The 22,305-nt window shown below is 25.7% G+C and overlaps 1 protein-coding gene across 24 annotated transcripts in view; it reads right to left on the bottom strand.

Annotated features, from left to right (window-relative positions):
• The window catches only part of LOC147817073 (transcription-associated protein 1-like), an 89,041-nt gene that overhangs the window by 63,689 nt on the left and 3,047 nt on the right, over nt 1-22,305 (bottom strand). For 17 of the 24 annotated variants that reach the window (XM_087154379.1, XM_087154393.1, XM_087154367.1 and 14 more), the window contains exons 3-4: nt 22,187-22,236; nt 21,265-21,375 (exon numbers count right to left, since the gene is read on the bottom strand). In XM_087154379.1, coding sequence (XP_087010505.1) covers nt 21,265-21,375; nt 22,187-22,236 — 161 coding nt within the window. Of the gene's footprint in view, nt 1-2,176; nt 2,293-6,604; nt 6,645-9,287; nt 9,396-10,395; nt 10,535-11,824; nt 11,922-14,860; nt 14,962-15,636; nt 15,838-17,831; nt 17,906-19,786; nt 19,887-21,264; nt 21,376-22,186; nt 22,237-22,305 lie in introns of all 24 variants that reach the window. The other 7 variants (XM_087154430.1, XM_087154418.1, XM_087154433.1 and 4 more) reach the window with 7 other exon arrangements.

Raw genomic sequence — 22,305 nt, 5'->3', positions numbered from 1 at the left:
CATTGGAATTTTTTTTCTTCAGAAAATTTCTTTCTGATAATGTCAAAGATGTACACTGTAAACATGCACACTGTTACCAGTTAATAACCCTACTGCTTTAAGTAGAGTTTAAAGGGGAAGAATGACACTGTATCAGAAAAAAATATCTGAATCAATCAGCATTTTTATTCCATTTTTGGCAAATTAGGGTATTTTTTTTTTAATATAACCTCAAGCTTTAGAAATATACATTTTCCACCAATAAAATATAATGAAGATTTTACCTCCATGCTTTTTCAATCATAAGGTAGAATTTAAATTAACATTATTTGTATTTTTTTTTTTGTGAAAAAAATTCATGTTTATTAATAACTTTCTACAGCTATGCAAGTCCATATTAAGACAGCCCTGAATGTTTTCTTTAATCTGTACTTTCAATTTCAAGCATTAAAATATTTTTAAAAATGTAATTTCTAATGTGTTGGAATTTATCACACACCAAGAATGAAAGTAATTTCGTTAACTAAAATTAATTAATGCAGCACTTCATTTAAAATAAATTTTAAAACTAAGAAAAGAAAATAATAAAAGTATCAATAATTTTAAACACTGTTTTTTAACTTTTCAAATCAATGTATATATAAAAAATCTGTTGATTTAAATCAATGATTTTTAAAAAAAAAAATCATTTGATTTAAATCATGATTTGCACATGAGAGTGCAAGAATCTCACTTATCCCAGCTCAGTGGACGTGCTTGCTAACTCACAAGTATTTTCACTAAACATGCAAAAAGATTGGCGCTTTCATACTCTATAGACCAATGATGCGCCGAAGTAGCCTGTGGTTGGATGAATTGTGGAAATGCTGAATAGAACAATGTGTAAAGCACGCTTTTGCATACTATGTGTCGAAAATCAACATGGTAGAGAAAAAAATCTGATTTTCGAAAATGGAAAATTACACACTTTTTAAAAACACTCAATGAAAATAGCATCTTTCAGGGCTTTTAAAAAAAGAAAAAAGGCACCTTTAAGCACTTTTTAAAAATGCACCATGTTATTATTATTGGGTTGGTAGAAAGTATTTTTTTAAGAGTGAAATAAAACATAAAAAAAATTGTTAAACTTATTCAAGTGATACTTATTTAAAAAGAACATAACTGAAGACAAAAAACATTTTTAACAACAAATATCAAACCATTCAAAAAAGAAACTAACAAACATATAAATAATCCATAGATGGCTAAAGTTATTCCATATTTATTAAGCTAAATCAAATAGTATAAATAACCAAAAAGTAATGCTTTGAGTTAAACAAAATAAATGAATAAATGAAAAAAATATAATATTTGGAAAATGAAAAATAAAGGAAGAACTTATTAATCAATAAAATAAAAGATTAACTTTTTAACAACTAAGTCACACTAAAAAAAAATACATCACCCTGAATTAATAAAATACAGTTAAACTCTGCTGAACTCCCGGACATTGTGAACGAAATGCTCGCTCACGTGCCTTGCCATACACATATAATATCATTTTTTGTGGATATAGCGAACCAAAAGATGAGAGGAAATTGGATATTCTGAACTTTTTTCTGCCCTTGAGTGATTTTTTCCTTCATTTGTTGGTAATTTCGAAATTCCTACATAAAATACATATACCAATTTTTAAGACCTCTTATTGAGTGAAATGTAGCCAGAAGCATTTTTTCTTATTTGCTTCTTTTATCTCAGTTTTTCCTCCCTAAATCTTTTGCACGCACGACGATGAGTAATAAAAAATATAAGTGAACACATTTTTTGTTACTACATATTGTTCTTTAATCATTTTTGTATTTCTTTTCATTGGTCATTTATTTAAATAATGTGTAATAAAAGGGAGCAGTTTGGAAAAATTAATTAAAATTGTTTGCAGTATGGATATAATCAACTCCCAGTTATAGTGAACTGAAATTTCGGCCCCTTGAAGGTTCACTATAGCGAGGTTTGACTGTATTATACAATAATATGTGATTAATTGAAATTAAATCATATTTAACCACTTACATAGTTTTTAAAAGCAGAAGAAAAACGTTTAAAGATTCAATATGCTTAAATTTTCTATTTTTAAAAAGAAATGAATCAAATAAAGATGGAACCAAAGAATTGGGTTGAAAAAGCTCAGAAGAAAACATCAACAATAAGAAGGAATTACTTGAGATAGATGGCTCTTTTTCCACAGACTCAACAGGATGACTCGTTGAATGAGGTTCAAATTTGGACAAAGCACGACTTGAATTCTTTGTAGTAGGTCTAAGTGGTCCTTCTAACCTAAAATCATAAACATTTTGTTATTCTTCGAGCATGTAAGGATTTTTAAAAAAATATATATATAGCTTAATCCAAGCAAAAAAACGCTTACAAAAATTGAGTATTAAATGAAAAGATATAAAAAGTTAATTCCACGGGAGTCGGTGACCAATCGATATCGGTCGTCGACACATTAGGTTTGAAGAATAAGTGGTCACCATGAGTGCCCACTCTAAAAATATTTCAAGACAGAACTTATTTTTTTGATAAATGAACACAATCTAGAAGAATTTTCAGACATTTATAGTTCACTGACTTCAGAATGTACCTTTCTATAATAAGGACTTATATATTAAATTAATTATAAAGATTTTTTTCATTCATTATATTAATTTATTTTTTACAGCAAACAAGATAAAAATAACAGCTAACCTTGTACATCTTTTCACATCAACCACTAAATAATAAACAAAAATTTTTTTCTAAGTTATACATATCTCTATTTATTTTTTCACTTCATCATTATTTATTTTTTGTTCTATCTCCATAATTTTTTTTTAAATAATAATCTCAATTTAACTTGGGTCAGCATCAAAAAACGCTTTAGATACACTAATAGTACAAATTTTGTTTAAGCAGGTAAGCGTTGAAGTTCCATCTCATTCTTTCATTAATGAGCTACATCATTACTTGATCATTTCACAGTAATTATAAAAATTACCAATGTTTACATTAAAATGTAACTTTTATTTTTCCTTAACAGCAAAAATTTTTTACATTTTTAAGGAAATACATAAATTTTAATATTAAAAACAAATTGAAAAGAGATATTAATTTAATTTTACCTACTGATTTTCTTTCAAGACTGACTTCAGTTTATTTATGAAAATAATTAAAAAATTCCAAATTAAAGTCATAAATAAGGTTAACAAACAGATATTAATAGGTTTCAAAAAATAAATCTTAAGATTAATAAACTGAGCAACCTGAATTTGCAAACTGAGTTATAAATGTTAAAATATGAGATGTTTGTTATGTATTTTACTTGAGAGGTAAAGAATTAAAAATTTCAATCATTTAAAAAAAAAATCAATAGGGGACAGTTTTGTTGTTGACTAAAGATTTCCAAAAAGTCCCCAACATCTTTTGTTGTGAAATTTTTTAAAGCCTGTAATTAAAAAATTGGTTAATTAAATATCAACTCAATCAATCTAAGCTAAATTTAAATAATCCAATTCCAATTTCTTACAAATTAAATTTAAATTTCCAATTTCTTAAATTTTCAACTCAAGTGGAATAAACCCTTTTTCAAAAAGAAATATCAGATATCTAAACAGTTTAAAATAGCAATCTAGTTTAAATAATAACATTAATTTTAGAGCTATTTAATGTCATTCTCAAATAAGTGAAAACAAGAAGAAAAAAATTATGAATTTCTTAAAAAATTAAAATAAGTGATATTTATTAATATTTTATATAAAAGAATTTAGGTTATGTTTTCAATAGTTTATGGACAACTTTATTTTACATTACTTAAAAGAACATAATCAATTTATCAATACCACTAAATAAACAAATCACATATTAAACATTGATACCACTAAAATCATATATTGAATTCACACAATTAATTACAAATAGCATAATAATTTTCATTATCAAATAATGTTAAGTATGATTACCCAAACCAACTCCTGAATAATATGATAAATAGAATTTAAAATTCTCTTTAAAACTAACAAATAATTCTTCTTTTTTTTTTTTAAGTTAATGTGACAAACTTTTTGTAACTATACTGAATTTAATTTGCTTACATACGAGTTATATAATACCTATTGTTAAACAATTGTATTTGTCATTTTTAATTCTTTTCCAGTTCGCCCTCTTTTTTTTTGTTTTATTCAGTTTCTTCCACTGTTCAGGAAGAAATATGTTCAGCGTATCTGCTACATTTTAGATTTTCAAATCCATGACTAATTCCAAGAAATTTTCATGACTTAATGAAGTTACTATTTTCTTTGATAAAAACAACCATAAATTTAAAAAAGCATTGTAATAACATTAATTGAAATGATAGGTATAACCAAAACTGTTATACTCTGCATCTTCATATTTACAGATTTTAAATTTAAAAAACAGAGTAAAGAAAAAGTTGAAGCAATAAAATAGCTGAAAAAAATAAAAATAAAATAATTTTTTTTCTCTTTCTCCTGCAAAATTATATTCTAAAGAGACTTTTCTTGTTCACCTGAAAGGAAAGATATTCCTGATTTTTCTGTTCTCATTTCGGAATAAAAAAATTCACCATTGACTGGCTTGCTTTAGCTAGAATTTTAAATTTATAAAATAAATAAATAAATAAAAACAAAATTTCTGAAATCACAGAAGTATAAAAGATAATTCGCTCTAGAAATGATGTTCTTTTATTTTTTGATAGAAAACCATAATTTTTAAAGAACACAATAAAAACATTTTATACTTTAATAAAATATGACTGTGACTGGGGATTTTGTTAGAAATTTAGATATTTGGAACACCATGAAATTGGCAGAGGGGGAGGAATTCAATTAAAAAAATTAGATTTTTCAGCAAACTAAATCCATGACTTCCCATGATTTCTTTGAAAATATAACTAAAATCATGAAAAATTTGGTTCAATACCGAAATTCATGAATTTTCATGATTTTCCAGGTGAGCAGATACCCTGTATGTTTCTTCCGGGCTGAAATGCCAACAATGTTTAGATAGATATTTTTGTTTAAAACTTTTTCTATGTTTATTTGAAATAATACAGATTCCCATTAGAAATTAAGTTCAAAATTGGAAGAAAATATCCTTTTTTTTTTATTTTGTTACAATTAAACTGAATGAATTTATATGAAGAAGATAAAATTTAACTATATAAAATAGTTCAAAAAAAAAAACTGTTTGGTTTAAATCACATAGGTCTTTATTCAACTATCCAACCATCTATCCATGTTAGAAATTATTCCAAAAATATATGTTAAGTAAAAATAAATAAAAAATTTAAAATTTTTAGAAAATTTTGTTAAAAAAATTAACATTAATGAATGACTGCACTCCTGCCTCATTTTGGCCACAAGACATCAATGAATGCCTCAGCTCATAAATTAAATAAGATAGTGCGACTCTATCATGCGTCACACCAAAATATTAAACACTTAAACATTTAAAAGCCACCATCTTATATTAACCGCAAAAACATTGCTTTATATAGTTTGTCTAAAGTAAGAATTCCCCTAACCATTTGTCTGGGCCTGTGGAGGTGACTATGGTAATGAGGTCTAATCAAAGAATAAAACTAATTGACAAATTCAGAAAAAGACAAAATAAGTAAGTAATAATTAAAATAATGAATTAAAATCGAAAAGCAACTGAATCCAAATTTGTTTTATTTTAATTTATAAAGTCAGAAATACAATTCTGACAGGACAGTACTTCATCAGGGGACACACTGCCGGCCAACACACAGGAGCCTTTCAGTTGTCAGTGGTGAAATCAAAAACTGACTGCGTCCCCAAGGCCTCATAACGGAAAATTAAATAAGAAAAAGCAATTAAAAAAATTGAAATGTAAATGCAAAGAAAAATTAATGACAAACAGTCCCAATTTAAAAGTTCACATCGTATGATTTAAAAGCACACAGACTAAAATCTAATAAAGAGACTCCCACATATAAAAAATATATAAATGGCCAAATCATTAAGAAAACTCTAGAAATAAGTCAAATGCTGACCCCTTTTGGAAAATCCTGAAAAAATAAAACAGAAAAACATTAAATGAGTAAAAATTTTTAAAAAGTGCTGCCATCTATATGGGGTAACGAAGTATAACTGTTTCAAGTGGGGTCGTTGTTTAGAACAGCTTTTGCCTCGAGTCGACGAAAGAAAGGGAATCCTTTTCTTTGCCCTATAATGAAGAGAAGCTACCCTCCCTGAAATGCGCTATTCTTGGTTCCATAGCAGCAGATGGCCACAGACTTTGTGGTGGGCAGAGTTCATATCATAGACAAACTATACCTATGCTTAACATATTAACCAATGTTCATAACGAGTACAAACTGGTTTTACAAGTAAAACTGATTTAAAATAAAGTATAAAATAATGGCCATTTATTAATCTAAACAATTAAACATATTATAAAATAAAATAATGAACACGTTGCATTCAGTTTTATAACAAAAAATTTAATCTTTAACAACTAGTATGAATGAGCATTAGAATTGTCATAGATTAAACATCAAAAACATTTATTGCACTCAAAAAATTTTAAAAACTAAATAAATGAATATCTAACTTTACTTTTCACTCACATTTGATTAAAAATAATTGCTCAACAGACCAATTGAAATCCTGAAATTTTAAGATTATTTAAATAAGTTTTAAAATGCATGAGTATATAGAAAATGAATTGCATAAACTCAAAGAATAACCAGTAGTCTGTCCAGGGTAAATTTACTACCGTTTAGCGGTACCTTCACAAAACCAACTTTTGAAAAAACGGAAATTTAACAAAATACTTTAAAATAAGTAAGTTCAAAGATTCTCCACCTCTTAAAATTTTGTTTCTGTATCCCCATAAAGAAACTATAAATCCTAGAATTTTTTAAAATGAAGCAATGAGATTCTCTCTCTATAAACTTTAAAGGAAGACAAAATTCAAACATCATTATAAACATTTGAATATTATCTTCAACATTATTGTAAATTTATTCTAACAGATCTTTATTTTTGTATGAAACGTTTTTTTCTCTGTGAAACTTTTTTTTGTATGACCTAGTCGAAAAATTTCTCATAATGAAAATAACTTATTTCTAGCACTGTTAAATGCAAGTTGAAATTTAACTGTGAACAATGGATTTTTAAATTTGGAAACAATTTTAAGCCCGAAATTTAACAATAGCGAAATTATTTTTTACTACAGTAAGACGCCAATTATCCGAACCCTTATTATCCAAACGTCCAATTATCTGAGCTACGTCCGAATTCGCCTTTTTTTTTAAAGTTTAGAATACTTTTTAACTTATCGACAATTTTTCTAAATTTAGAAGAATGAAAAATATCCACTACATCTGAAGACCATATTTAATTTACAGCCTTTTTCAGCAGTTTAACCTACATACCCCTTTAGCCCTCTTCAATTGAAAATTATCTTAAAAGAATGCAAGCTTCATTTTGACAATCTACAATGGTTGGAACGAAGAAGGTGTTTATGAATAGACAAGTGCTGAAGTTCTACAATTGAGGGATGATGGGTAGTTGTCACTTATGGTTAATGATTAGTAATAACAGTGCTTGGAATCTTAAATCTTGGAATAAAATTCTTAACAGAAAAACAAACGAAACTGAAGTTTCTGAATGAAATATCTTTTGGGTGAAAAGGTGCCAGGTTATACAGCAGAAGAAATAGAAGACTGGTGTCGAGACAATGAAAATGACTCAGGATTTAAAATTTTAATTGATGATGAAATTGTTGTTGAAATTTTGAATAAAAATCAAAACTCCACAGACTAAGAGGAAGAAGTAGGTGATCAAGTTCAAGATAGTGGACTTTCTCATATAGCAGCATGCAATTTATTAGATATTGCAATGAATTGGTTAGAATGTCAAAATGATGTTGATCCAGTTCAGTTGATTAATTTAAAAAGAATAAAGGATATGGCTGCACAAAAAGAGCATCTTCTTTGAAACAAAAGTTTTTGCTGGATACTTTTGCAATGGAAAATGAAGAAAAATGTGGTAAAAATCAGTAATTGACAAAAAAATTATAAAAAAGCAGAAATATGATAAAAATAATTCAAATTGAAGAAAAAGTAATACAAACAAATATTTAAAAATTAAAAAAAAAAAAAGTTTTAAACACGCCAGAGCTATTTTAGATAGTACTGCCAGTCCTAAGCCTAGAAAAAGTGTGAAGGGAAGCTAGTGCATAAATAATAATTATTTAAACTAGATTTTAAACAACTTTCCAACTATCCGAACTTTTCATTATCCGAACCGCATTCGGTCCCGAGCAGTTCGGATAATCGGCGCTCTACTGTACATGGACAAAAATTTACTAATCATAAATGATTTTTATTTGTAGTGACAATTTTTGAAAATAATTTCTTATTTTACCATATTTTTGTGTTGATTTTTTGATGTAACTTTTAATTTTCACAAATTATGCCTAAATTTTCACAAAATAGGTACCTCTCAAAAAAACCTAGACAGACCCCTAATAACTTTATCCTTAAATCTCATAACAGTTTTGAGTCATTTGTAAAAGCAGCTATTTCTTCTAAATATATCTTAAAAAAGAAAACTCCAGAAATTACAGCTTGATGAAACGCCATTGTCTTAGTTGTTTAACACAAAACTACCTTGCAATGTCTAGTTTTTAGACTAACTAAATGAGAAAGGAAAAAACTAACTATTTTTAAACACTTTGATCAGCATTTAATGATAATTTAAATAATGCATAGTTAATTTTGAGTTACAGTTTATTGCTACTCAATAATTATGTAATGCTTAACTTTTACAAAGTCTAACTATGAGGCTGGGATAGCCTGGTTGGTAGGGCACTGGAGCACTAAGAGTTCGTGGGTTCGATCTGCGCCGTCCGAAGACTCCTGGTGTAGTAAATGGTGACTGATGCACGTTAAATCTGTCGAGTCACAAAGTCCTCCATGTTCCGATAACAAATCATACCTCTGGGAGTACTGATACAGGAGTTTCATTGTCTTCTGGATTATTTCAACATTACAAGGCTGCGGAGTTGAACATTAGCAGTAGTCGTAAACCCAAAATTGGGTAGATTGTTCAATGACGAATATATATATATAAAAAAAGTCTAACAATGAACAAAAAAATTTTGAGATAATTTTGATGTTTTTAAATCTAACCAACCACAGTTTTTATGGGAAGTTTTACCAGCCAAAAAATTCCAAACTCTGAAGAGAATAATACACAATTCATGTTTATTATTATCATTTTTAAGAAGCAAATATTTTCTACCTGTGCTGTTTTATTTAAATACGATCTCCTCCCATTTCAACGTTCAGTTCATAGATATAAAGAAAACCTTCGAAAGATGCAACCATCACACACGGAACATTTTGTATTCTGAAATCATTCAATAAAATTAAACAATGCAATATGTAATACAAAATTGGACAATCACAACATTTATTTTAAATTTGAATGTATATCATCAAAAAATTAGTTTTTTACCCATCAGCATAGGAAAAATTCCAGTAGATTTCATGAAATATTATAAATTTCATGATAATTTTTGCATAATGTACTAAATATTTTACACATAAGGAATTTTAGGGACTTTTATAGTAATAAAAATAGATTTTTTTTTTTATATTTTCCAGTTCGGTTTCTAATCTAATAATGATGCTGATGACTACCATAGAAATCACACATTTAAACATGGCAGTGAGAAAAGGAAAGAAAATCAGTTCAGAGAAACAAAAAGAGAGAAAAACTAGTGATTTCATTTTCACATTTGATTATCATGAACACAATGCCACATTTATATTAAAATCACACAAGCAGGCCAAGAGCAATGCTTTGAATGATCTTAAATAAAATTTGACTGGGTAACACTGGACATATTAGAGACATTGAAGATGTAAATTTTGTTGAACTTTTTTTAATTGTTCGTTCATAGTTATGAAAAGTATTTTACTCTATCTTATCAAATAATAGATATATAATAACACAGTTTATTTTTAAAATAATAGTATTTAAATTATAAATTATTTAAGACTGAGAAAGACTGTTTTAAAATATAATTTTGCTATTCTTTTTTAAAAAAATCCTGCTATTACATCTTTATTAAATTTTCTTTTCTTAGAGTCATTAATTTTTAGATATAATTAGTGAGATATGCACAATTCTGAAAATGGTACAAAAATTAAAGAATTTCTCAAAAAATAAGGAGAACTAGTACACATAGAGAACATTTCAAACAATATTTTTCAAATGGTATCTAAAGTTAAAAAAATTTTTTAAAAAAAATGAGTCATTTATTTAAAAATAAAGAGAGAAAAAAACATGTTTCAGGATAAAGGAAAAAAACAAGACATATTTAAGTAATAAAAAAAGCATTTACTATCTCTTAGCTCTGTGGCTAAAATATGACGGGCTGCTACAAGCAATACTTTGTGCAAGTGGGCCACTTCTTGCGGACATAGACACAACAATCCTATCATTCCTTTAGCAAACTGTGAGGAATATTCATTCACAATATTCTACAAAAAAAAATCAAATTAAAATCACAGCTGGGTTAAATTATTATCTTAATTTAAATAAATTTGAAATTAATTTAGGATAATTTGAAATTAATTTAGGATAATATTACTCAGATAAACATAAATACAGAGCATGCTGCCTATTAAAATCACATCCATTTTTAGAACACTTGATTTTAAAAAGCAGCAAATTTTAAAAACCAAAATGTAGGAAAAAGTCATTTCAAAGTTTAATTTTAAACTAAATTAAATTGATTAAAAACTAAATTGATTACTACATTTATGTTTTATTTTTGCAAAACCTACATTTGACATGAACATGAGCAACATTTTTTAACTTGCAGGAGGATTTTAAAATATTATATTTGATAAGCAAAATTTCAAATTAAAGATTCACCATAGTTTGAAAACATATCAGAGTTTCTAAAACATTAAATATCCTTTTCTTTTCAGTATAGTTTATTTTAAGAAATCAAGAGTTCTTCTTAAATCCATTGAAGTTAGATTCACTTTATTGAATGATTGAGGATCCATGACATTGAATGATAGGCATTTTACAATTTTTCTTAGCCCATAAACAGTTTTCTTTTGGATTCCCTTAGACTCCCTTTTACCTAATTTTTTAAACTTTTGCCCTTCAATTTCAACACAAAATACAATCAACACCAGTAACTTTGTTCATAGACAACAATTTATTATTTATATTTATTCAAAACTTGAGAATATAGAAAATTCTAATCATTCAAACAAAAAAAGCAAAGTTTTTCACTGTTTTAAACAAAAGTCATACAAAATTTTGTCTTTACATAACGATAATAATTTTATTAGAAGATGGTTTTTACATAGTTTGATATTAAAATGATTCCGTTCTAACTGAAATAATAGTAAAAAGCAGCCAATTTTACAATTCAGTGATTTTATAATTGGAGGTTCCTGTATTAATGATACAGTTAAATCACAGTAGTAAAAATTAAAATAAAATGCTCAGAAATTATTTTCCATTCACAACATAATAAAATAAATTTAATAATCAGAAAAAATTCCAATAGTCAAAATAGTTCTAAAAAAAATTAATTTCCTCCTTCATTGTGAACTAATAAACAAGTAAGCAAGGAAATACGAGTGGAGGGATTAACCAAATATATCATCAATCATATCAAGCCTTTCTTTTACCTTGCTTCATATATGAATATACTCCATTTTTATTTTCATTAGCCTGACTTTATAAAAAATATTTATTAAAAAAAAGTAGAGAATGATTCTTAATATATTAGTCATTGATCTACTCACTTGATATATTCTAACTAGGTAAGCCAGAAAAGATAATGTTTTTATCTATGCATGCATAAAGTCAACATAAACTTCTTTGTTGAAAGATGGATTGCTCCTAAAATAAAACAAAGCAAAAAATAAAATTTCTGCAAACATTCTGCATTTTGTCTTTTTCTCCCCAAGAACAAATTAAATGCACAAAATTTAATGTTTAACTTTGTCCCACCTAGTCATTGAACATAAAATTCTTTCACAGAATACAATTGAATGAGTAAAAAACAATAATGTAGAGTCTTACTGTATAAAACCACTCTGACTTGATCATTTGGTATAAAATAAGTAAAAAAGAAAGACATTAAGGTATATCCTGCATGCAAGTAGTTAATTTAAAAAGTTTCTCTCTATATTTTCTGCAATATTTTCACTGTAAACATTATAAAAATGAAATTAAAATGACAAGCCAGTCAAGGATAAAACAAAAATCAATAAAATAGATTTTACAGCAAAAATCATGCAAGTTGACCATTTGTAATGTACCAATTTGATGGCCTAGTTTGAGAAATGGTCAGTATTTTAAGAGGTGATGCAAGAGTGGTGTTAATTATAGTCTTGGTATACCTAATGGGCTGATCAACTTAATAGGTTACATTGTACTCCAAAGTAAAATATTTGTCTCAATTAAGAAAGTTTTATTTTTAATAAGTGTAACAAAGTAATAAAATACATTATACAAGATAGCGTCAATATTCCTTAGACTATTTTTTTAGTTGAATATATAACATTGTTTTAAGATATTTAGAAAAAACTAACACTTTGCAATATTTTTGCTGCAAGCCTTTTCAAAGAAAAAAGAAAAGACATTCAATCAAGGATAAGAATAAAAACTGAGACCCATAAAATAAATCTGATTTCATTTGGATAAAACAGTTGTTTTAATTAAAAAAGGATTAATAAGCTTTAAAAAAGATTAAAAAATATCAAATTTTCTGTGATATTGACAAATATTTCTCAGGCTAACTATTTCTTAATTAAATTATGAGCTGGTTGTAAGATATTTAAAAAAAATTATATTCTAAGTTTAGATGATTTGATCCAAACAGAATAAGAATTAGAAAATTATATATCCACATTGAGATGCATTTTATCAAAGATAATACTTTATTGTTATCTTATATAGGACATGTTGTGAATTAATTGAAACTTTATTGGATGTATGAGTTTTTCTATAAAATTAGAAAATTATTTTTTCATGACTGTACAATAAAAAACATTCTGTTTTTGAATTGTATTGCTAGAATACCTAAGAGCAAGTTCCAAAACCTCCAAGGCAGAGAACTAACCCAATGTAAAAGGACACAGGTAATGTTGTAAGTTAAATAAATATTACACTAATACAGTGTCTTTTCAATGACTTAACAAGGTTATTTTTCAATTTTTGTAAGTCATTCAAATTGAAACATAATAAAAACTTAGTTTGAAAAGTAAATTTCCAAATTCTAAATTTAACTTAATATTTTTTTTTAGCTAGAATTTGTAATTAAAGATAGTTAAGTCAGTTGCATGTTATAAAAAAAAATTATAAAATATTATAAATGCAAAAAAAAAAAAAAAATTATGCAATTTGTAGTCAAAAGAAATTGTATGTAAATCTTTCATATTTATTTAATTTAATATTTATACTATGAAAGATTAACAATGCCTGACATTCTAAAAAATATTTTAATTTTCCAAAAAATAAAATATTATTATAATACTGTTATCATTAAAATTAACATATCTTCAGCTTAATTTAGAAAAAGTTTACTCTTAAAAACTTTGTATCAAAAATGCAACAAAAAAACTAAACAAGTAGAGGTAATTCAAAACTGTGGGATAAGACATCGAACAAAGGATAAAAACTCTTAAATAAAAACTTTAAAAAGTTTAATTTTTTAAGGTTTGTACTGTGTCTAATTATTCTAAAATAGTATAATTACAAGTTAAAATCATAGGTAGCTCCGTAAGTTATTCAGGGGTAATTGTGAGCCCAAGTTAAAATTCCAGAAAATTTCCTGAGTTTTTTTTTAAAAAAAGAAAAAAGTTAACATTGAAAAACTAGAAAAAAATTTAAACAAAGTTTGTTTCCTTTTTCTCAATATTTCTTGGTTTACTTAAAATATATTTAAAATTTTACACATATCTATGATGACCTGCAGAAGTAATTAAAATTTACAAATATGTCTTTTTTTCTTGAGTTTATGATTATAACTATTTACTAATAAAAAATGTATCTGGCTCTCCCTTACAAACAAAATAAACTGTGTTTTTAAGTTCCACCTTTGAAAATTTGATTTCCGGAAACTTCTGTGATCAATGATTTTTTGAAACATCTGGACCTTCGATCTCTGGAAAATTCCGGATCACTGTTAGCGAAAAATCCGGATTTTTTCCGGAGCACAATCAGCCCTGGTTATTGAAATTAAGTTGATAAATCCGTAGATTAAATTGATACTATTTACTAATAATTGAAAAATAGATTCTGAAGATCAAAATTAATGTTTTCTTTTGCTTCTCTCTTCCAGTCCCTGCTCTTATAATTTATTTAAAATTAATGTTTTAAAGTTGGAGTATATTCCTTACTAAATGTTGAATCTTATTTTGCACTGAAAGGGTTTAGCTTTAATTTTAATCATTTTTATCCCTACAAACTTTCCATTGATAAAAGAATTTAACTTGCATTTATTTTATTAAGTAGAATATTTATTTTTTTAAAAATTTAATTCTATGAAAGTTAAAATTTTTTAATGTTAAAATGTATGTTTAAATGGACTTTTGCATTATGTAATGTGATAAAAAAAACATGAATTTTTCCTTTTTTTAATATTTATTTCTAATTATCTGTTCTTTTCTTATAAATTGATTCTGATTTTCTGATTGTGTTTCCCCTCCCCCTGGGTAATCAGTTTTTAATTTTAAACATTTAAAAGTATTTAATTTAATGTAAATATATTACAAGGTTAACTGATAAAAAGAATTTAGTGCCTAGAACAATGATGTTTATAAAACAATTACTACCTATAATTGCTGTCAACATGCCTGTCTAAATTCTTGGGCATGCAACCCTTCATAGGTCAATCTGTTGTGCATGTGGCCCCTCAGGTCAAAAGGTAGTGCACCTATTATAATAATAGTAAAATTTTTTCTTAACTTAACTTTCAGATTGAAAGCATGCATATATGATTTTTTTAAGCGATGTTAAAGTAAATACCACTAAAAATTGACCTGAAGTTCAAATTAGCTAAGCAAGAAAAAAGATTCCAAGCATGTTTTAGAATTAAATTACGAAAAAAATGCTCCTCACATTAAATTTTTAAATGAAGTTACTTCATAACTTTTTTTATTTTACTTGAATATCATTTTTGAAATTTAATAGCACTAAGAATAATAATGAAAACAATTATAAATTGCAATTGAAGTCCTCAAAATTAAAATATGAATGAGCTTTAAGAGGTTTAGAAAGAAAAAAAAGACCTTTTAATGGGCTCCTAAAACCATATTTAAATTTAAGGCTTTTTTAGGAATGGAAACCCTTTTATACTTGTGAGTAAGCTAATTTTTAAATATTACCAAAGCTACGTCAAATAGTTTAAATTTTACAATGGTTTAGCCAAATAACTATTTTTATTGCTTACTCAGGAAATGAAAGAGAAAAAATACAATAATCTAATCTACATGCAATTAAAAAGGCTTTTAAACACAAGACTTGAGATTTTCATATCATATGAACTAATAATTATTTTAATAACTAAAAAAAAAACTGATTCACAGACACTAAAATTATTCTTACTCACCATCTCAGTAGTTGAATCTGTTCCTTTTTTCACTTGTCTGAATTTGAATCGGTGTTATGGTAAATGTTTCTTTCAATGAAGGTTCCAACGTAGCTGCGGATAAATCCTTTACTTTTGGAGTAGGTTGTGTTTCAAATATAAGATGCAAATAATTAGGCAGTCCTTTGTAAGTATTCTTTACACAAAGCAGAACATCTGTGTCTAAAAATAATTGGAAAATCACAAAAGCTTAATTATTTTTTACAATTTAGAATATATTTTCTTCATACAATCAGTATGTAGCATAATAATGTAACCAATCGATTTCATGATGCTGTTAAGAATCATACTAATAATAATCATACATCATACTATTGCTCTTTCAAATATTTTGCCTTTTATAAATATAATCATAATTAATATCATGATGCTATATGATATGATAATTATATGATATGGTAAACACATCATATAATTATTGTAATTTCATATGTTATCACAATAAAGGTGGAGCTTGTTTTATAATCACAAAAATGTATTCATATTGAACAATGCAGAGAATTAAATATTTATACACCATATTTTTTCTTCTTTAATAAATAGTTTGTCATAAACCAATTCTGATTAAATAAATAACACACACAACAAAAAAAGGCATCCACAGTCAATAATTTCTAATTAAAATTTTAGAAGTAAAAAACACATAAATGTTTCGTAAAATTTCAACAAGAAAATTAAAAAGAATATAGTTTCTTTAAAAAAAAAAAATACAGCAGAAAATTGCATTCAGTTAAAATATTTGCAAGCTATTAAATTTATGATGAAATCTACTTTATTTTAATACATAGATTTAAATTTGTTGAACCTTATTTTCAAGCGACACAACCATATCATAATTAATATTTTACATGCTTTGTTTTGCTTTGAAGTCAAACGATGATTATACTATTCTTCACGAATTTTTTTTATTTGTTGTAAGTTGAAGAGGTGTTAGTAATAGCTAAATTTTTTAAATATATCATTATTTTCACATCACTGCATGCAACCCTTAGATTTCTCACTCAGTTAAGTTTTATTTTAATATGCTTGATGTTTTGGCATATTGTGGTTTAACAGGATGGTGAAGAATACCAAAACGAACAATATAAAATAAGTGAATAACAGAAGTATTTAACCCATGGAAGTAAAAAAAAAGAGGTTTTAATTACATTAAAAAGATTTATTTAGAACAAATTACCAATGAATTGAGAAACTTATAAACACTGAATTGAGAGTATTTCTATATTTCTCCATAATTATTTTTTTAATTTATTTTTCTGTACTTAATAAATCATGAAAATTTTAAAGGTTTCTTTCACATTGGACTTTAAAATAGTCAAAAAAGTTAAAATAATTCAAAGTATTAATAAAATTGTCCTGTTGTGTTGTGGGGGAATCATTGATATTTTATATCCCCTAATATTTTGAGTTATTCACACCAAAATTAAAAAGAGCCCACAATATTTTTTTTTTCATTATGACTTTCATTTAAATTTAGTGCAAAAAAAGCATTTTATAACATTTAAAAAATAAATTTATGATTAAGACTCGTTATAATTAAATATATATATTTAAGGATCAGAGCAATTTGGATTGGAAAAACAATATTCCTCAGAATTTTTCATTTAGTAAAAGCAAAAAAATATGGAATTCTTTTAAGCAATGTCTATTAAAAATCTTGAGAAATTAAAACAAAAAAATTTTAGGAACAATTTGCCAAGAAATTTCTGTAGAGAATTTAAAATGAGTTCACTCCTTGTGATCATTAACATTTATATTGCAAATTATAGGCCAATAAACTTTATTTATAAATTGATTCATTGCAGAACTAATTCTCTGCAATGTTTCTATATCCTCTGTTTATTTATAAATTGAATCATTGCAGAATTATCTTCCTCTTTTTCCTCTATTCTTTACTTCTTTCATTCCCTCATTTTATCAAGAATTATTCATAGAAGCATTTATCAATGTAATGGAAGCCGACATTTGAACTTTTAAGAGCAAAATAACTAATTAATCAAACAAGTGTAAAATCTAAAAAAAATATTTAGTTTAAGATGCATTAATAAAAAAAAATAATAGCAACAGTAATGTAAAATGACAAATAACTCTGAAATATATTAATACAAAAGCAAATTCATTGAAAATGATAAATCATATAAATAACACATTCTTACCTCCACATTGCATGGTGGCCTTATGAAATTCTATGATTATTCTAAGAACTACTAATGTTTTCCACATTTTCCAACTGAAATATGAATATTTGATATGAATACTTGAATAATAATAAAACAGCAATAAAATCAGTATAGGAGAAGTCATAAAATTCTAACATTAAACATATAGAGGAAATATATGTTGAGAAAGGAATCTGCATAATTTCTCTTCAAGTTCTCATAAAAGCAACAAAATTATAAATAGCAACATTGTATTAGCTAATCTGTTCAGATGTAAACATCAATCTTTTGTAGTAAGGTAATTTCTGAAAAAATTTTAAAAAAATTATCAAGTATTTAAAATAAAAAATTCGGTTTTGAGAATTGAATTGAATGTATGGTTTAGTGGCACAAAGTCCAAAAGAGGACATGCTGCGCCAAACAATACGGTAAAACAGTTCAATGGACAAAATACAGGCACCACTTTATTTGTCATACCATTATAACTGACAAAATTGTATAAGTTTGTAAATGGAATAAGTTTGTATACAGAATCAGATAAAAGGTATGAATAAAATCACATTAAAGGGTAGGAATGAAATCGGATAAAAGTTATGAATACGATATAAAATACACGAAATAAGTAAAATAAGTTGTTCTCTAAAGTGAATTCGGTTTTGAGATGAAGCACAGTAAGTCAAATTTTATTTTCACTTTAAATTCTGTAATAAAAAGCACCACTCTTTTCCCACAATTTGAAGGAAATACAAACTCTTAATCTTCTATTTATTATTATAAAATGTAGAGAAGTAAATTAATAATGCTAGAGAAGAAAATTTTTAGTTTTCAAAAAATATTTTCAGCTATTCAAAATTTTGACCAAATAAACTTTACTTTGCACAATTTTTGTACTAGTATTTCAGCTTGTACCCAATATTTCAGTAAAATATAGCACTTTTTTTAATCACACAGTATGGCTTATAAAAATGAATTACTAGAAGTTTAAACTTTTCTAGATCCATGCTCTTTATTTTCATGTATTTCAATTATACTCAACAAATAACAATGCATGCAGAACAAAAATATACTGTAAGTTCTTGTTCTGACTATACTGTTAGGGAAATTAAATTGATCGATAATTGTTACTATTTGAAATTATACATAACTGCTGGCTGATTTACAAACGACTTATTAATAAAAGAAGTTTTTTTTAAATATATATATTCAGAAGATAGTTGTCACTTACTTCTAATAATTTGAACATTAAAGACAAGGTTGGTTTGCTATGAGGTAGCAAATGATTATTCGTAGGGAGAAAGTGAATTATTTCTGAAATTGTCTCACAAAGTTGTTGAAAAAAATAATACAATTCAGTGGAAATATTTTTTAAGGAAATCGTAATAAAAAAGCAAATTAAAATATATAATTAAATAATAATTTTTAAAAAATATTTTCAAAACAACAAGAATCATATTAGTTGAGCAACAAAACATTCATTCTTAACCATTGTGATAACATTATTTGATTTATATTGAGTAAATTTGAATACATATTGAGTATATGATAATTTTCAACAATGATAATTTTATATTTTGTTTGGTTAACAAAAACTTGACCAAAGTCAATAATTAAATTTGAAAAATATTGTAATACACAGTGAAATATGTATGTTTCATGACAATTTATCATAATATTAAAATTCTAATTAGGTCTGATATGTTATATTTTTAATAAATTGTCAATAAAATATTAGACAACAGACAAATTTTCATGCTTAAAATATTATATAACAAGATGTAGAGTTCTCAAATTTAATTTTGAAATTATATGATGAAAATATGGAATATCCTATTTACTAGTAAATTTAAAAACATTTAATAAATCTCTAAAAACTTGAATAGACAAAAAACTGCAATACCTTTAAACTTAAAAAAAAAAAGTCTTTATGCATTATTATTAAATAAAATACAAACATTGCCCAAGCTGAAGACATTAAGCAGCCTTTGTAGCAGGCCAAAGAAAAAACCAGGACATCAATAAAAACAGGATAAAATTGGAACAGCAGAGCATTTTCTGGAACAGTTAATTAAAAAGTATAATTTACTCTACTTAATAGTAACAAAATAAAATTTCACAGCAAAAAAATTACTTGTTCATAGCAAAACGTTTTAACAGTTTCCAGAATAATTTTATCAATACAGAAAAACAAATAATAGTTCCAAATCAAAACATGGAAAATTTGATGGGACTGTTGCATTAAAAAAAAATGAACAGCATTAATTCGTCAATATTTTACTCATACCAATACATAATTCAAATGCGTAATTGAGTTGAAGATTTCTTTAATCTAATTAAAGTAGGGTTTCAATAATCTCAAAACTAAAATGCAATGAATATGTTGCTTAACGTTTATGTACAACACTAATTTTAGTGAGCAATCCTCCAACCCATCATTTAAAAGTTTTATGACTACTTGTTAACTGAAATCACATGAAAGAAAACAATCAAAATTTAGACAAAACTGGGAAATCTTACAAGATTTTCTAATGTATTTGGTGAAAATAATAAGTAAGCATATCACCCTTGAAATCGACATCATAAAAATTTGATGTTGCAAAATTGCTTATCAATTTTCCTTTTCATTGAATGACTTAATTCCCAACGAGGTTGAAACAATGAATCCTCTGGGTAAGGCCTAAATATCTAAGCCATGTAAGTAATCAATAGACAGTCCCTATATTAGAACTATCAAATATTGCGACTTTGACAAGCATTAAAAAAAAAAAAAGATATTGGATCAAAATTTTTCCATTCTTTAAATCTACTTTTTCAAAAATCTGCATTTTTATTCCTGGAAAATTGAATATTCTATACACACATAAAATTCAGGACAAATACAGATAAAATACTTTTTATCAGAAACATCAAGATTATCAGGACAATTACTAACAGTGATTTAATCTAATTTTTAAAAACAGCAGTCTTGAGTATAAAAACAAACTGAGATCAAGCGTAAATAGAGAAAACCTGATTGTTCTGCCAAGATATTAAAATGAGTTTGATTTGTTCAAATTTTGGTATCTTAAACCCATATCAATGACTATTAATTGTGTTCAATAAGCTTATTAGTTATGTTAACTAATAATTGACAATGTATAGATAAAAAAATATAAAAGAGTAAAAGGAAAAAAATTTAGATTGGCTATGTTCATAAAAAATAATACAGGATATATATATATATATATATATATATATATATATATATATATATATATATATATATATATATATATATATATATATATATATATATATATATATACACACATCAAAATATGCAAAATGATCCATTGGTATGACATGAAAATACATACATATATATATATATACACACACACACACACATCAAAATATGCAAAATGATCCATTGGTATGACATGAAAATACATACATGAGTAGTTTTTTCTGCAATGAATTGTGATTCTCCATCTCCTAAAATTCTGATGAAAATTTTTATAGCATGATCAAAAATTGAAGGATATTGTGGATTGCTAACAATAGTCTGAAAAAATAAAAGGATACATTAATTACAAAATTATAACATAAATATTTTATTTAAATATTATTCTTTTTATTATTGTTAGTCAAACATCTATTCAAATTCTTTTATTTTTATTTGCTATTTCAAAAAATATATATATATATATATAATTTTATAAACATAGTATGCTTTATTTCAATGGTGTGCCTCTAGTCTTTAACTATCAAATTCAAACTGTGATGTATCAAAATAAATATTTTTTTTCCTTCATTAGAGTAATAAAACTAATAACATGTTTACCATTAATAGTCTATTAATACTAACATAGGAGGGAAGATAAATAGTGATTTTATGTCTCAGCTTGCTGAAACAGTTTTTAAAAAGCTTTTGAGCTAAACATATCACTCTAATGCTTCTTAATTCTTAAAATTTAAATTCTTATTTGCCATTCAATTAAATTCAATGACCTTGATGCAATTGGTACTAAAACGTTAATTTTTTAATAAATACGTTTATTGGTAAACTAAACTGCCAATTACATTTAATGTAAAAGAAAAAAAAAATTGGCAAAAAAGTGAAAAATTAAACCAAAAAATATGAGGCCAATTTCAATAACTAGAAAATGGGGTGGGGTTTAAAAGGTTCCTGTAATTCCATAGTCAAAATTGAATTTGCTGGGCTTAATGGCACAATGACTTCAATTGTGGCATATATAACTTGTGAAATTACGAAAAATAAACTGTCATATCTGAAATTGAAAAAATTAATTTAGAATACCCGATAAAATGACATTATGAATACAGCATTTTTCTATATTAAATTAAAACCTTACTTCAACCTCTCCACTTAATTCTTGCAAAGCTTTCAATTTACTTTCATCCTCTATAAAAGAAAAGAAAAAGAGAAAATTAAAGTTTTGCAATATAAAAATCAATAAGAAAAGTGAATTAA

Source organism: Parasteatoda tepidariorum, chromosome 1 (assembly GCF_982258835.1).
Source record: "Parasteatoda tepidariorum strain Cologne lab strain chromosome 1, Ptep-v5.0, whole genome shotgun sequence".
Lineage (NCBI taxonomy): Eukaryota > Metazoa > Arthropoda > Arachnida > Araneae > Theridiidae > Parasteatoda > Parasteatoda tepidariorum.
This window is presented reverse-complemented; position numbering and strand designations above follow the sequence as displayed.